The sequence below is a fragment of the Tyto alba genome, unplaced genomic scaffold (assembly GCF_018691265.1).
Source record: "Tyto alba isolate M040663 unplaced genomic scaffold, T.alba_DEE_v4.0 Super-Scaffold_1, whole genome shotgun sequence".
In the NCBI taxonomy this organism is placed as follows: Eukaryota; Metazoa; Chordata; class Aves; order Strigiformes; family Tytonidae; genus Tyto; species Tyto alba.
Genome location: NW_024881261.1, coordinates 26,164,296 through 26,178,549, shown reverse-complemented (window position 1 = coordinate 26,178,549; position 14,254 = coordinate 26,164,296). Strand labels below are relative to the sequence as shown.

The window sequence follows — 14,254 nt, the reverse complement described above, 5'->3', positions numbered from 1 at the left end:
AATATGTTCCTCTCATTTTAACTTAATCAACAGGTGAATGACATAATATACCTATGTAAATAAGCAAAGAAGCCTGAAGTTATGAAACTTCAGTGTAACAGTGAAAAATGCTGCTGCGTAGAATTCATTTTCTTTTGTTTTATCTGTCATCTCAAGTGAACAATGAAACTGAAGTTTCATTATACAAAGAAAGAATATCAAAGTAACATGGATAGAAGCCAGTTCTGCTTTTTGATCTCAGGATAAAATATTTCAACCTGTACCTCAGTTTATCCATGTATTAAATACAATTACATTATATTGATAGAGCAATGAATTTAATTTAAAAGTATTATTTAAAAAGTATTACCTTTGGACAACAAGCACTGTTTGAAAATTCAGTATTCATTTTCACTTGGTTGGATTACAGACATTTGTTCCAAGTCCTAAATTCAACAAAAGTCACAAATCTAGTAATGGAATTCACATATCCAGTAATGTCAATCCTGTGTACTGTACAGTGAGCTCATTTTCTTCTCGTATGTCCCCCACACTTGCAGAGCTTCTGAAAACACAGACATTAGTGACACTGTAAGTGATGGTGTCTCTTATTTTTGTTCAGCATTATTTTTTGCCCAGTACATTGCGTTGGAGATATTTAACGAGTATCTCTAAACTATACCAGTATACTTTTAAGTGAACTTGAAAGTCATTCATCTGACATTAAATTAATATTTAAAGTACCCATTGTTTGTCTGACAGACCAGCAATGCTACAGATGCTGGCAAAACGTCAGTGTGGAGTAAATCTTCCCTAATAAACCACACTTACCCTATACCCTAGAGTTTTTTAAAAGGACCACCAGGATCCCAAACTCATCATACATTTATCTGGAATGAACTCAAGATGTTTAATTGATACATGCTTATGTCTGAACACTGTCAAGTCTCGTAATAAGATGTTTAGTACAATACATCGGTTAGACTGTTAGAGTCCAGCCACAGTAATAAGTAATGACATTTGCAGCACAAAGGCAGCTCCCCAACGAATTGGTGACAAGAGTAGAAAGGCAATCTAGCCGGTGTAAGCTTTAAATGTGGTCTGAATTTTACAATTACATGTCTTAAAGCCCGTTATTAGACATGAAGGCAATGAGAAGGAAAGCAGTCATTGCATCACTACTAACACCAATTATAGGAAACATAAATCATTCAGATTTTTATACTTTAATAAAAATCAGCCTGATTTGGTGTTTAAAATGAAGGATCTAGTATAGGAGCCTAATGGGATAGAATAAAATAGAGTAATTGGAGGCTGCTGTCTTTTCACTTCCTATATAAAATTATTTGAAGAGACAGCCAAGAACTTTAAACAGCAGAAACCCAGAAAAGTTGTAATTTGGATGTCTTCAGTTGTGACTTTAATGGTGTTTGCTTAAAGAGCTTTCTTTTATCTCTGCAGACATACTTCAATGACAATATCCTCACACTGATACGGACGTTGGTAACAGGAGGAGCCACACCAGAGCTGGAAGCACTGATTGCTGAGGAAAATGCACTGAGAGGAGGTTACAGCACACCCCAGACACTTGCAAACAGGGACAGGTGTCGAGTTGCTCAGTTGGCTTTGTATGACGGGCCATTTGCAGACCTAGGGGTAAGATCATGAGGGAAACGTAGGACCAAGGCTGGTCTGCAATTTATTTCTTTTCCTCAGACTGAATCAAAAATCTATCTTAATTAGAATATTATTTCCATTCTTTAATTTAATAGAGCTTTTAGATCATTTGCCTATTTAGAGCATAGGGTGCCAGGTTTACACTTATCCTTTTCAAGAAGCTATATGGCTTCTCAGACTCCATGCCTGGATATTTCATACAGAAAACCCTGTGGCTCTTCATAGCTGTCAGCTAAAGAGGTGGATGAACTGACTTGGATGGTATAACCATTCTAACTATAATCTGTTGTAAACATGAGCAATATCTATGCCTTTGCTGGGTTTTGATAAGCCTATTTTGTCTTCCCATGGTGCTTCCAGTTCTTGTTTAAAATATGCTTATTAGCTTGAAAACAAAGCTATAAGGTTTTTTTTCTCTGTTTCTGGACGAACTAAAATTCCTGGGAAATCCTAATTTTCTGACATTTTGACTCCACTATCCTAAGAGTGAAGTAAAAAAAAAACAAAAAACAAAAAACAAACCAAAACAATATAAAACCCAAAACCAAATAAACAAACCATCTTTAAAAAAAAAACAGTGTATTTGGATCAAGGAGTATCCAGAAGCATTTTCTGGACCAAATCTTGTAATGTTGAGGCAAATCCCAAAGCACCCACTTCACATTGATGATGATGTAGGATTTGATATTTCTTAAATTAACCTTGCGTTCACCAGCTCTGTTCAAAAAGAATGGAGCAACCTTCTTCACAGAAATGACAGGGAATCCCAGTTAAAGGATTAAGGGTGATAAAAGTACAAAGTAAACAGCCTTTCAGTTCATGTAGGAATCTATTCACAGCTGAGAGTAACAGCTCATCAAAACACTCGGGCATGTGGCATAACATTTTCACAACTAAAACATGCAATACCAATCCTTCAAATGCTATTTTGCCAGTGCAATTACACCACATCAGCGAAGGTAGAATGCATTAACACTCATCATTACTTAAGAATCAATATTTTAGATACACAGACTATCAAATCTAAACTTTTTTTTCTAATCAAAATATTTTATATTATTTATGAAAAATGGCATATGTTTCATCATTATTTTAAAGCAGGAGATACTTTATTATCCTTTTAACCACTCCACTCAGAACTCTAATTTCTCTTGTGCTCACTAGTGAATTTATTTGTATAGATGACAGCATGGCTACTGTCAAAAAAGGGTCAAAAATGCTAGCAATTTCAATACCACGGTTAATGTAATTTGTAGAATATACATTGTTGAGTACCAAAATATATCTTTCCAACTTAAAGCATGTCACTCATTTTTCCCAATTTACCATCATTTCATGGACCAAAGCTCTCCAAAATAATGATCAAATTACATAATTATTTATTTGAAATAAAACATTTAGGTTAATAAATTCCTTGGGTAAAAAATTCTTGTTCGTGACACGCACTGTCTATACATTGTCCTTTTTGTACAGGCTCATACTGAAAATCGTGTTCCCTGACATTATGTTAACAGAGAAAAGAAAGGGAAAAAAATGTGCTGTTCTTTTTTTTTTTTTTCCCCCTTCTCCTTTCTTTCTCCTAGGATGGAGGTTGTTATGGAGATCTATTTTGTAAAGCACTGAAAACATACAATATGCTTTGCTTTGGAATTTATCGATTAAGAGATGCACACCTAAGTACTCCGAGCCAATGCACTAAACGGTAAGTCCAATCTTTTAGAACACTATTCTTCAATCTTCTCAGCGAGGAAGATCCCAGTGACTGTAATAAAACTAAAAAAAGAGCTTTCTCCATCTTTTACATAACTTTGCCACAAAAGCTAACTCTTTGAGGACCTCATGATGACTCTTTAGCTGAGTTTAAATCACAGGCTGGATATAATAGCATAAGTTTTCAGCTAATTTTAATAAAAAATTTTTAAAGTAAATTTACAGAACATATCTATATCGTCTTTGATTTATGATGATCCACTGCTTCCATACAAGGAAAGGACTTCTGTTTGCTTATAAAAATCAGCTGTAAGTTACTGGATAATAATTTAGATTTCAGTAGCTAGACATTCTTTCTGAATGCTCAGAAAATACTCCTGTGGGCTTCCCATTGGTTCTATCTGTATCTAATCATAATTTCTTTCAGTAAATGCAAACACTTCTCTTGGTAGGCTGCATTTTTACTTCAGTAGCACCAAGGCTGACCCCGGTGGTTTTAATAAAGCAGACACATTGCCATCTTTGCAAACTGAAGGCCATTTAGCAGCTTACTTGAAATGTGTCTTAATTAAGTGCCTACTAGAAATACACACACAGACCCATACCGGAACTATCATAAATCTACCATTGGTTACTGTTTTATTCCTTACAAAAAACATCATTATTGGATGAAGATGGCAATAAACAACCCTGCAGCCCACCAGGACAGTTTTTTCTGTAAGGATTCGGACAAATTGGGTAGAAAAAATGATTTTCAGGTTAGATTTACACTGTACTTTCTATACTTGGGATTTTTTGCTGGATTAATAAGTGACTTCTGTCCCTGAGGCAGCTAAACCAGATTTCTTATGAGCACTGAATTAATTTAAGAAGTTGTGAGCTTCGTGATCAATTTTTACTCATTTCTTGCTTGGACAGAAAATGCCTATTGCCTTTCTGAAATATGTTTTGTCACATACATGAAAAAATTTAACAGCAGGGTCTATAAGCCCTTCCTATCCTGAAAACGGGTTAGTTGAAGGTGGAGATTCTTGAAATTGATAGAGTTTTTATTTCAGGCCTGGGATGTATACTTAGCAATGATGGAATATACATGTGGAATGAATGAACAAAATTAATGTCACTGCAAATTTTCTGTTATATTTTATTTAACTTACTCTATGTACAGTCACAATCCAAACAAATAATTATATCCCTTACTCTATTGGCAGTATTTAAATATCTGATAAATATATAGTAAATATGTATTTAAATATAACTGAACCTAAAGTCCTCCTCTCCCTGCTTTTCAGCCATTTTTTAAAATACCATTGCTGATGGGTATATTACTGGGTTTTGTCAATATGTAAATCTGTTTGCTAGAGTCATTGCATTACAGTGCAGCTAGAGAAAGGAAGGTGATTTGTATAGTGTCTTTGAAAAATCATGACATGATTCACTTGAAGAATGTCCTGCTTAGCCAGTATGTCTATGCAACAGAAAATATACAAAAAGTGATGTCTGATAGAAGAAGGTCCTAAATCATAATGGGTATTATGTGAGCTAAAGTTAGGTACACACTGAAGGAAACAGAAATGCAAAGTTCTGGGTAAATGTTCATGAGATAAAAGCTCTAAAAGAATTTTTTTAGTGCAAATCTAAATCTGCTTTCTCCTTCTTTCTTTCTTTCTTTCTTTTTTTTCTTTCTTTCTTCCTTTCTCTCCAGTTATGTTATCACAAACCCACCATATGAATTTGAGCTTGTGCCGACAGACTTGATCTTCTGTTTGATGCAATTTGACCACAACGCTGGCCAGTCCAGGGCCAGTCTTTCTCATTCCTCCCATTCCTCCTATTCTTCCAGCAAGAAGAGCTCATCAGTTCACTCCATCCCATCAACAGCAAACCGACCGAACCGCACCAAGACCAGGGATTCCCGGGAAAAACAGAAGTATGTGCAGGAAGATAGACTTTGATATGTGTACCTGCTCCCACTGTGTGTGAAATTTGCATTCACCACTCATTCTCCCCAGTTAATGTTTCCAGCAGTAATGTACCCTGTTTTCCCATGGAGTTCTCCCTTTTTGTACACATATTTTGCATATGTATGACAGTGTGCATGTGATTGTCATTTTTATTTCACCACCATAAAACCCTTAAGCACAACAGCAACAAAGCAGACGGACCAAAAGTTATTTATGATGCTAGGGGAGAAAAAAAATTCTAAACCCATAGGCACACTGAAAACATAAATAACTCACTGCAGTTACTCTACATATCAGAAAACAGAGTATATTTAATATGAACACTTGCCCTTCATGTCAGAGTAACACAAAGAAAGTCATTTAGTGCAGAAGTGTTGATGTATGTTATGGTAGGGTTTTTTATATTCATAGTTACAGGAGTTGCTACATTTATTTGAAGTTTATAAAACTAAACCATTGAACAACAACAAAAAAAAATCCCCCCAAAAAAATCCCTACTGATTTTTCACTCTCAAAGCTTATATTGTATAGGGCTTACACTCTTTGTATAGATTATTGCTACACACCTGCTTTATACCAAAGCAACATCAGGGACTTTTCTGCTTGTTTAAGGACTTTCTTTAAAATACTAACCTTTTGGAGATAGCATCTTGTCCCTTTAACGCTGAAATTGTCTTGGCATGGAGTTGTAAAACTTCAATGGTTTAATTTAAGTTTAGAAAAAACCTAATTGCATATTAAATTATTATTCTGTCTATTTATACTGCCACATGAATAGCTATATTTTCTTTCACTTTTGACATTTGGGATAAAAAGCCATATGTATCATAAATATTGGATGTAAGTCATTAAAAACTGCCTTCCTGGGACTTTTACGTCTCTAAAAGGTGAATTAGTCACCTTATGTACAGAATAAATAATGTTCAGAAAAGAGCAAGCATTTTTCTATGTTTAAGTATCAGATCTCGGGGGACTTTGTTCCTTTCCCCAGATGGTAGTTTAACTTTTCCAAGTTAGAGTGCTGATATAAATCTTCCAATAAGGGTCCTAATATGCGAAGATCCTTCAGAAATCCTGCTCCATGTTCTAGCTGGTTCTTTTCAACAGGTGTGTGCCAGTACCCAGGAATACAGGGGAAGGCAGCTGAGTACCTTTAAGGTCTCTCCCAGTCGTGAAGAAAAGGTGCTGTGCCCTAGACAGCTAAAGAGCAGAGAAAAAGGGCTGCGGTAGAAATATTCACTGTGCTGAGGCATCATGTTCTAGGAACTTGCCAGACTTTGGTTCTTGCAGATTCTCACCAAAGACACACCTACCCAAACAAAAATGGTGGCAGGGAGTTACATATAGTGGAAAGGAACCTATCCTAGATGGCAATAGAAATGATACTTCAACCTTGGTTTTTTAATTTCAAATAGCAACCTTTTGAAATATAGAAATAGTTCTAGGTGGTATGAAGACTTTTTCAGGGTAGGGAGGCCAAAACCAAATACCACTTTCCTTGACTACCCAGCAAGAAAGCATGCAGACAGAAAATAAATATTTGGATGTGGGAGTGATTAGCATTGTAACTGCCAACCGAGACAAGGTGCTTTTATGGTTAGTGTTGTTTTCTACCTTCCCCTTCCCCAAGCATGATAATTTTGAAGATTTGCTTGCTGTGTGAATTGACAATGAAGCCAAGCACTTTTACTGACAAAACCTGAAACCATATAAGTGGGCTACAGAGAGTACCACTGTGCAGTGTTAAGCATAATGATTGGAATACAGTATATGTGTGCATTCAAATGCAGCTGTAAGTCCTCAGTGAAATACGTTGCAAATTATGGATGCTCCCCTACAAATGAGTCTATTACAGTTGCTCTTCATCATAAAGACAAATTCACGTGTTTCTTTTTGCAAAGAAAGTTATCATGTTTTGCCCTAAGAATATTTATTACTACAAGGATGTGCCAGTTAAAGTGCTCAACAGGAAATATGACAGTTTAAAAGCATTGTAAAACTTACATAGCTTACTTCTTTTTCTAAAGTGCAACAAGGATGAATAGAATGGGCCAAGGTATGACAATTAATGGTTCTGCATGACCTAGCAACTGCTGTGGGTTTCCTTCTATAACTTTGTCCTTGTGAAAACTTGTGAAATTAAAAAAAAAAAAAAAAAAGTTACAAACTTTATTCAGTTATTGGTTTGTTTGGTTGGTTGGTTGTTTTGTTGGTTTTCTTTTGCCTTTTTTTTTTTTTCCCTCCAAACCAGAAGTAAAACTGGCTGCTGCTGCTGCTGCTGCTGTTGCTCAACCCTGTTTTATTTTTTACCCTCTCATCTGCTTGCCTTTCTAATTGCACGTGTCCTTTTGTAAACATCTAGGTTCCTGCTCAATGAAGATGCCTATCCTGGTGCAGATATTACTTTAATTTCCCATTCCTCATTCCATTTCCTTACTTCCTTTCCCCTCCCTACTCCCCTGTCCCCCATGTATGTTCATGAGCATCTTTTTATGTTGGCAATATTGACTGAAGAGCAGTTACGCATTTTGGAAGAAAGTTAATGGCTTTGACACCAAAATGCTTTTCCACTAATGTTTTATCTGTTTTCCATTTACCAGAGGAAGGAAGGGTGTTAATATGAAGCCACTTGTCACATACTACGTAATGATTTTTATCCAAAAAAATAGTACTTGTATAACTGTGCAGCTCAAATAGAAAAAATATAAGCAGTGTACGTTAGAGAAGCAACATGTCTACTTTGTGATGAACAGAAGAGGAATATCTAATATGGATGCATATATGGATATACTAATGAAGTTAGGAGGTAGAGGAATGCTTAAATCAACTATGTTATCTTGTCAAAATTGTTTATATTGAAAAGTAACAAGAAATCTCCAGTTTGTTCAGAAACTTATCCCAAGTCAAATATTCTTAGTAACTGTCCTGGTTTGTTTTTGAAAGAGGAAAAGCAGCACCAATGAGCTGCTTTAGAGCTTTAAATGGAGGTCCTGCCACTTACATCAGTCCCAGCATTGTTTCAATAATGGAACTAGGTTCTTAGTAACTTTGTTGATCTGAGTGTTGATACAAAATCACATATAGCAAATCTGCAGGTTCTTGGCATGGGTTCCCACAAGTGTAAACTGGCAGTCAGGCATTTTCCAGTGAAATTCCCATTGTCAAAAGTAAGAATTTTGCTTGTTTAAAAAATAAAAAATCAACAAGATCAAGTCCATAATAGCGTTTTTTTCCCAAAACTTTAGTTACCTTGGAGGAGAATAAAGACTATCACAGAAAGTAAGAATAGTTTCTTCCCTCTCTCTCTGCAAATTACTTACTGCCTGCTACATGTAAAATATTCATCTGCTAAACAAAGAATTGCTGAGTAGGTGGGTGGAGAAACTTTCATTACTTTTTTGTCATACTGGAAGAAATTGCATAGCAGAATTTTCAGCTTCACTATAAACAAGCTGCCTGTGTGGAGAGGAAGAGTCACACAAACACATACATACAGACTCGTTTGAAACTGAAAGTGTCACAAAAGAAAAAAAATGTTTAAAACAATTGTAAAGTAATCTGGGATTATGGTGAGACTAGAGATTTGTGTCATGCTTAGCTAGGGCTTTCTTTGCCTCTGCTCAGACTAGAGGGTATTTCACAGTGACATATATTCAAATGTGATTACTTTGTCCAAAGTTAATGACAGAAATTTTAAAGCACCAGAACTATAAATCTGTTGGAGAGAATTGATAGCCTTACACAAGTTGAAGAAATCTGTATTTTGATCATTTTACTTTAGTTATTTATATATTTTTATGCTGCAGGGAACAGTTTTACACAAGACGTTAATTTTTATTTATTTGTAATAAGAGCATGAAGCCTTTAGAACCTTCATGGATGCACGGGGATGCTCATAGCCCATTGCAAACAAAGGTGTTTGAGAGGAAAGCAAACGTTTTCAGCTTTCTGATACATGAAGTTACTGAGCTGTTCCAACATGTCTCAGGTTATGCTGTCAAAAACGAACCTGTCAAATAGTGTAGGAAGATCAGGGACTCTGTTGAATAGCTCTTAAAAAAAAATAAAATAGAAAACTATGCCTGTTCTCACTGCAATGTAGAAATACATACGGTAAGGCTCAATATGCATATGCCAAAAAGGAAGAGAAACAGACTAACATGACAGAGAACTAAAAAAAAATTGGTGAACAGTATATAAAGACTTAAAAAAGGGTTTTATGGACTGATTTAAAGGAAAGAGTAAGTTGTTTAAGGCACGTAAATATTTGTACTAAGAATTTGAAAGACATATCAAAGTCAGACTGTGAGCATAACAAAAAAAGATTGAAAAGTGTGTAAGGGATTCAAGAAGGACATTTAGTAACTGGGAGCAGAATATCTTAGTGACCAAGAGTAAAAATGAGGAGTGTCAAGCCTACATTTGAAAGGTAAGTACAGAGGTTGATGGACTTTCACAGGAGATTCATCATTATGTGGTAAAAAACGATTTTAACAACAGAAAAGGAACAGGAAAGGTATAATGCTGGGTCCAAACATTTGATGCTGAGGATGATAATGCCTGGATCAAGTTTTCAGCACTGGCAGAAAGTAATTAGAATCTACCAGTTTCTGCATTTATTATTTATTTTCTGCATTTATTATTTGCCAGGTAAAGGCAAAAATGGACTTGATGGCATTTTTCTAAAGATCAGCTCTGTGGATGAGTTTTATTCTAAGGACTAACATATAAATTATTGCCTTGTTTTTAAAATTCCAGGGAAACCAAGGGAGATAGAAGTGCTTTACACTGGCTGCTGAGAAACAGTGCAATTCATCCCTGATCCTTAGCACTCACACAGTTCTCCCCTTTCTTTCTACGAGATTGAATTAACTTGCATGAAGTTCTGTTTGCAAGGAAAGTTTGTGCACCATATGTTAAGAAAAAAGGTAGAGATAGAAGTTCACAGTGCTTAACTTGCCTCAGAATCATTTTAAACACAAACCATTAGAAAACTGTTAGTATGAAATTGTTTATGTGATCCTGCAAGGCTTTTAAAACATGATAACCATCACACTTTACACCTCTCTGAAAGGTTAGTTTAATCATAGATCACATAAAATTGGTTTCCACAAATGCATAATGGTTCATGTGTCACACTTGAACTAAATGGTTTTTTAAATGGAGCTGAAATTATTTTGATGTGTACACATTCCCATATTTTTTTTTTCTACAACCTTTCTTAAACCAGCCCCCATCAGGAACCATTCCCTTAAAGTCTCATTAATAATTCAGATGTTCTGATGACTTTAAAAGATCTATGGAATTGAAGCTTCTTTTTTTTTTTTTTTTTTTTTTCTTTTTTTTTTTTTTAAACTCCTTGACAAAAAGATAAATGAATGTAGAAAGAAGCAGTAGGAGTCTGGCAAGCTGTAGATCATCTCTGAACAGATTGTAACTTTATCATTCTGTCAGGAAGAATAATTTAAAGCACTTAATCAGTTAGCTTCAGTGTGCAGGATGTAACATTATGAATTCCTATCGTCCAATCTGTTCAAATCAAAGGGAACTTAATTATAATAGGTAAGAGAGAGAGAGAGATGGGAGATTGAGCATTGTTCAGACTTGGGCAACTTTAAGGGGGCAGGGAACTCTTTACCCTGATCACAAATGAGTAGGATATTTTAAAATGAAGTAAAATACATTTTAGAAAATTACAACAAAGTAGTTCTGTTTACCTTCTGTAATAAGCCACTAACAATTAATGCAATTCACTTTTTTCAATTTAAATTTCTTAAAATGCAAATGCACAGATAACAAGTATATCTGAAAAAAAGGGATGGATTAAATCCTCATGAGTTTGGGGTTTGTTGTTGGGGGGGGGTGGTGGTGCTGCATGTAGATGCTTAAAATCCATATCAGGTATAAGTGTTTCCAATTCATACAAAAGTGATTGAGAAGTCTAGAAATTCTGGAAATCAATCCACTTCTTTAGAGGCCCTAACCTCAAACCTTGTTGCTTATTTTTATGTATTTTTGCCCAGATATTTGCCCTTTATGCTTCCTGGTTTTCCAGTTTCTATTTTCTCGTTCACCTCCTGAGCTTTTGTGCTCGATCCTTGGGTTTCCAAGTTGGATTTTGCTTTGCTTATTTTTATTTTTTTATTTATTTAAAATGAACACTCCTTCCACTTGTGCCCTGATTCCAGCCAAAATACAGCAGCATTTCAGTGGTAAACAAAAGTGGCAGTTTAAATTTATGTATGAGCCACTAAATTTTCCAAAGCATTTTGGGTTCCCCATTGGAATGAGACGTAGTACATATATGTAAGAGCAGGAGCTCTGATGTGGCACACAGTAAACCTTGCGTATAATAATGAAAATGTCCCAGTTGCAGAATTCCATCCCCAGAACCATTTGTGCCCACTGCTCTGCACAACCACCTCTGGAATTTGTGGAAGGAGTGTGAGAATGGAGACTCCTGTTCACAAATACTAGTCAAAGGACAAACATCTAATGACCATAAGCCACTCAAAGTCTGGGAGTTTCTAAGACTCTGAATGGAGTTATCTTGTAAGGCTGCACCCTTGTAGTTAAGAAATTACAGCAGAAATTTCTCTCTAAATGGCTTAAGAAGATTATTTTGATTTTTTTTCCTTTTGTGAATTTTGAGAAGTTTTTTTCCACATATGAACTATGCAATATAGTCGGCTAAGGAATGGCTGCAATGCTGCAGACTCTCAGCATGCTCACTCCCTCACACATTACTCCCAACCCACCTTAAATCAGTACCATAAAATTCCTCCTATGTTCATGGAAAGAGACACTGCCCAAAGATATAAAAGGAACAGCTTCCCCTCTAATATTTCTTTAAGTCCTTGCTTCCTTTGCCTTGCTGTCACATATCACAACCAATCCACACAGTATTAACTTGAGTCCATACTACAGTCATTTGCAGCATCAGGTATGTTCCATACCCCTTCCCAAACTGGAGAGGTCAGCAGCACCCAAGCAGCCAGGTTGCTAAGTAGCAGTATAATGGCCACCCTGTGCAGAAATGCAGCCATCTGGCGTGACTGCAAACCCTATTTATTCTAGCACCAACTGTGGAAAGTTCTTGTTTACATACTCCTGCATGATTTCTGAGCCAGCGTTAGTGACTACCCCAAGGCTGAAATGGTTCAGAGAAGCCTCTGACTCTTTAGGTGCTCCTCTGTATATGGACTCACGTGCTCTTTTCTTCTTTACCCTTATTCCGTCTGCTCTCCCTGGCTTTTCAGTTTAGCCTTTTATTTGTATCATTTTTTCAATGAATGAATCAGAGGGTGTTCACCTGAGCATGAAAAAAAAAAAAAAAGAGCACTCACATTCAACAAGCAGACTAGCATATTGACAGTGTTCTTTAGCTTCTACTGTCAAAACTGCAAACATGTCATCCTCCTTTCATGAAAAGTATTTTCAGTGGTATTAATCTAATGCGCTGTATTGCTAGTAATTAGTCAAAGTCGCCTTCTATTGATTGCCTTTTCTCTGTAAACTTTATTGACTACTCCTCCCTCCTTTTTTTTTTTTTTTTTTAATGTATATGTGTATATGTGCTTCACTAATTAAAACTCTCATTTTCCCTCCTTATTCTGTCTCTACCCATTTTGCTCCTTAGCAGAAAAGAAATGGTTTACAGATGAGCCGGATAATGCCTATCCCAGAAACATTCAAATCAAGCCCATGAGCACTCACATGGCCAATCAGATCAATCAATATAAATCAACAAGCAGCTTGATACCACCAATCAGAGAAGTTGAAGATGAATGTTGACTCCTTCAAGGCCAGAACTATTTTTTTAAAGCCTGACAAACTTCATGAATGGTGATGTGACATTTATTCCTCTTACATGCTGAACCACTGATGGAGACGCTAAGAAGGGCAAGCTTAATGGGAAAATAAAGTAGACAGATCTTTGTTTGTCTGCCTTTAATATTGCTTCCACGTATTTTGGAAACTATTTCATTTATAAATGAACATAATCAAAACTAGTCATGTATAGCCTCTAGCATTTTAAATTATTTTTATTTATTATAAAAAAAATATATTTTTCTTTTCTTTTCATTGTCAAGTATTTTCCCTTAAAAAAAAAAAAACAAAAACAAACTGCATATGTGGCCAGACTCCTAAGAATTTAAAATAAACAAACCTCAGTCTTTGGCTCAAAGGAGAATGATGGTCACAGTTATAAAGACATGTAATTAAGGGAGACAAATGATATATTTGCAAAAAGAAAAAAAGGTCCAACTTGTATTTTATTAAATGAAAAAAAAAGAAGAAAAAAAAAAAAAAGACCAGTTCACCAAAATGTTTCTTTACTGGAGGATGTGTATTTTGTTCAGCATTGACACCAGCTCTTAATAAACTGAACTTATTTATTTTCAAAGTTGAAAGTCATATTTTTGTACATGTAACATTCTTCTGAAATATTCTTTGTTTTATTACCATATACAGATCATCTTAATTGACAGTTATGTTACGTTCCACTAACCCATACATATACTGCGCGCCCCTCCTACCATGCACACACACACAGAAGCCCAGCACACTTGATAACCTTCTGTGACACTGCCGTAGTGAACATCACTACCCGAAACCAAGGGCCGTGTAGATAAAGTGCTCATAGGCAGCACTTGCTATAAATGGCAAATCTGGCAATTCCACTCCGCTTCCCATTCGCCATCAGCAGTTGCTTATTTCAGAAAGGCAACCTTGGCAATGCCTCTTCTTTTGCCATGTATTACAGTGCTGTAATCCGGAGTGCATAAATAGTGCATGAAATCATAATTTATAAACCTTCTCATCTACCATACTTCGTTGGTTTCTTACTTCAAAAGTGCTGATGCCTTTGCATCAGTCTTGTTTATTTGGTTCAAATTCTTCATGGTACATATAGAGGTTTA

General features: G+C 35.8%; 1 protein-coding gene across 28 annotated transcripts in view; it reads left to right on the top strand.

Annotated features, from left to right (window-relative positions):
- KCNMA1 (potassium calcium-activated channel subfamily M alpha 1) overlaps window positions 1–13,744 on the top strand; it is a 509,088-nt gene extending 495,344 nt beyond the window's left edge. For 10 of the 28 annotated variants that reach the window (XM_042789210.1, XM_032982012.2, XM_032981993.2 and 7 more), the window contains 5 exons: window positions 1,441–1,635; window positions 3,240–3,358; window positions 5,072–5,296; window positions 7,358–7,386; window positions 12,970–13,744. In XM_042789210.1, the coding sequence (XP_042645144.1) occupies window positions 1,441–1,635; window positions 3,240–3,358; window positions 5,072–5,296; window positions 7,358–7,386; window positions 12,970–13,124 (723 nt within the window). In that variant the 3' untranslated portion in view covers window positions 13,125–13,744. Of the gene's footprint in view, window positions 1–1,440; window positions 1,636–3,239; window positions 3,359–5,071; window positions 7,387–12,969 lie in introns of those variants that run through there. The other 18 variants (XM_032982014.2, XM_032982011.2, XM_032982009.2 and 15 more) reach the window with 4 other exon arrangements.
- Window positions 13,745–14,254: the final 510 nt, after the last annotated feature.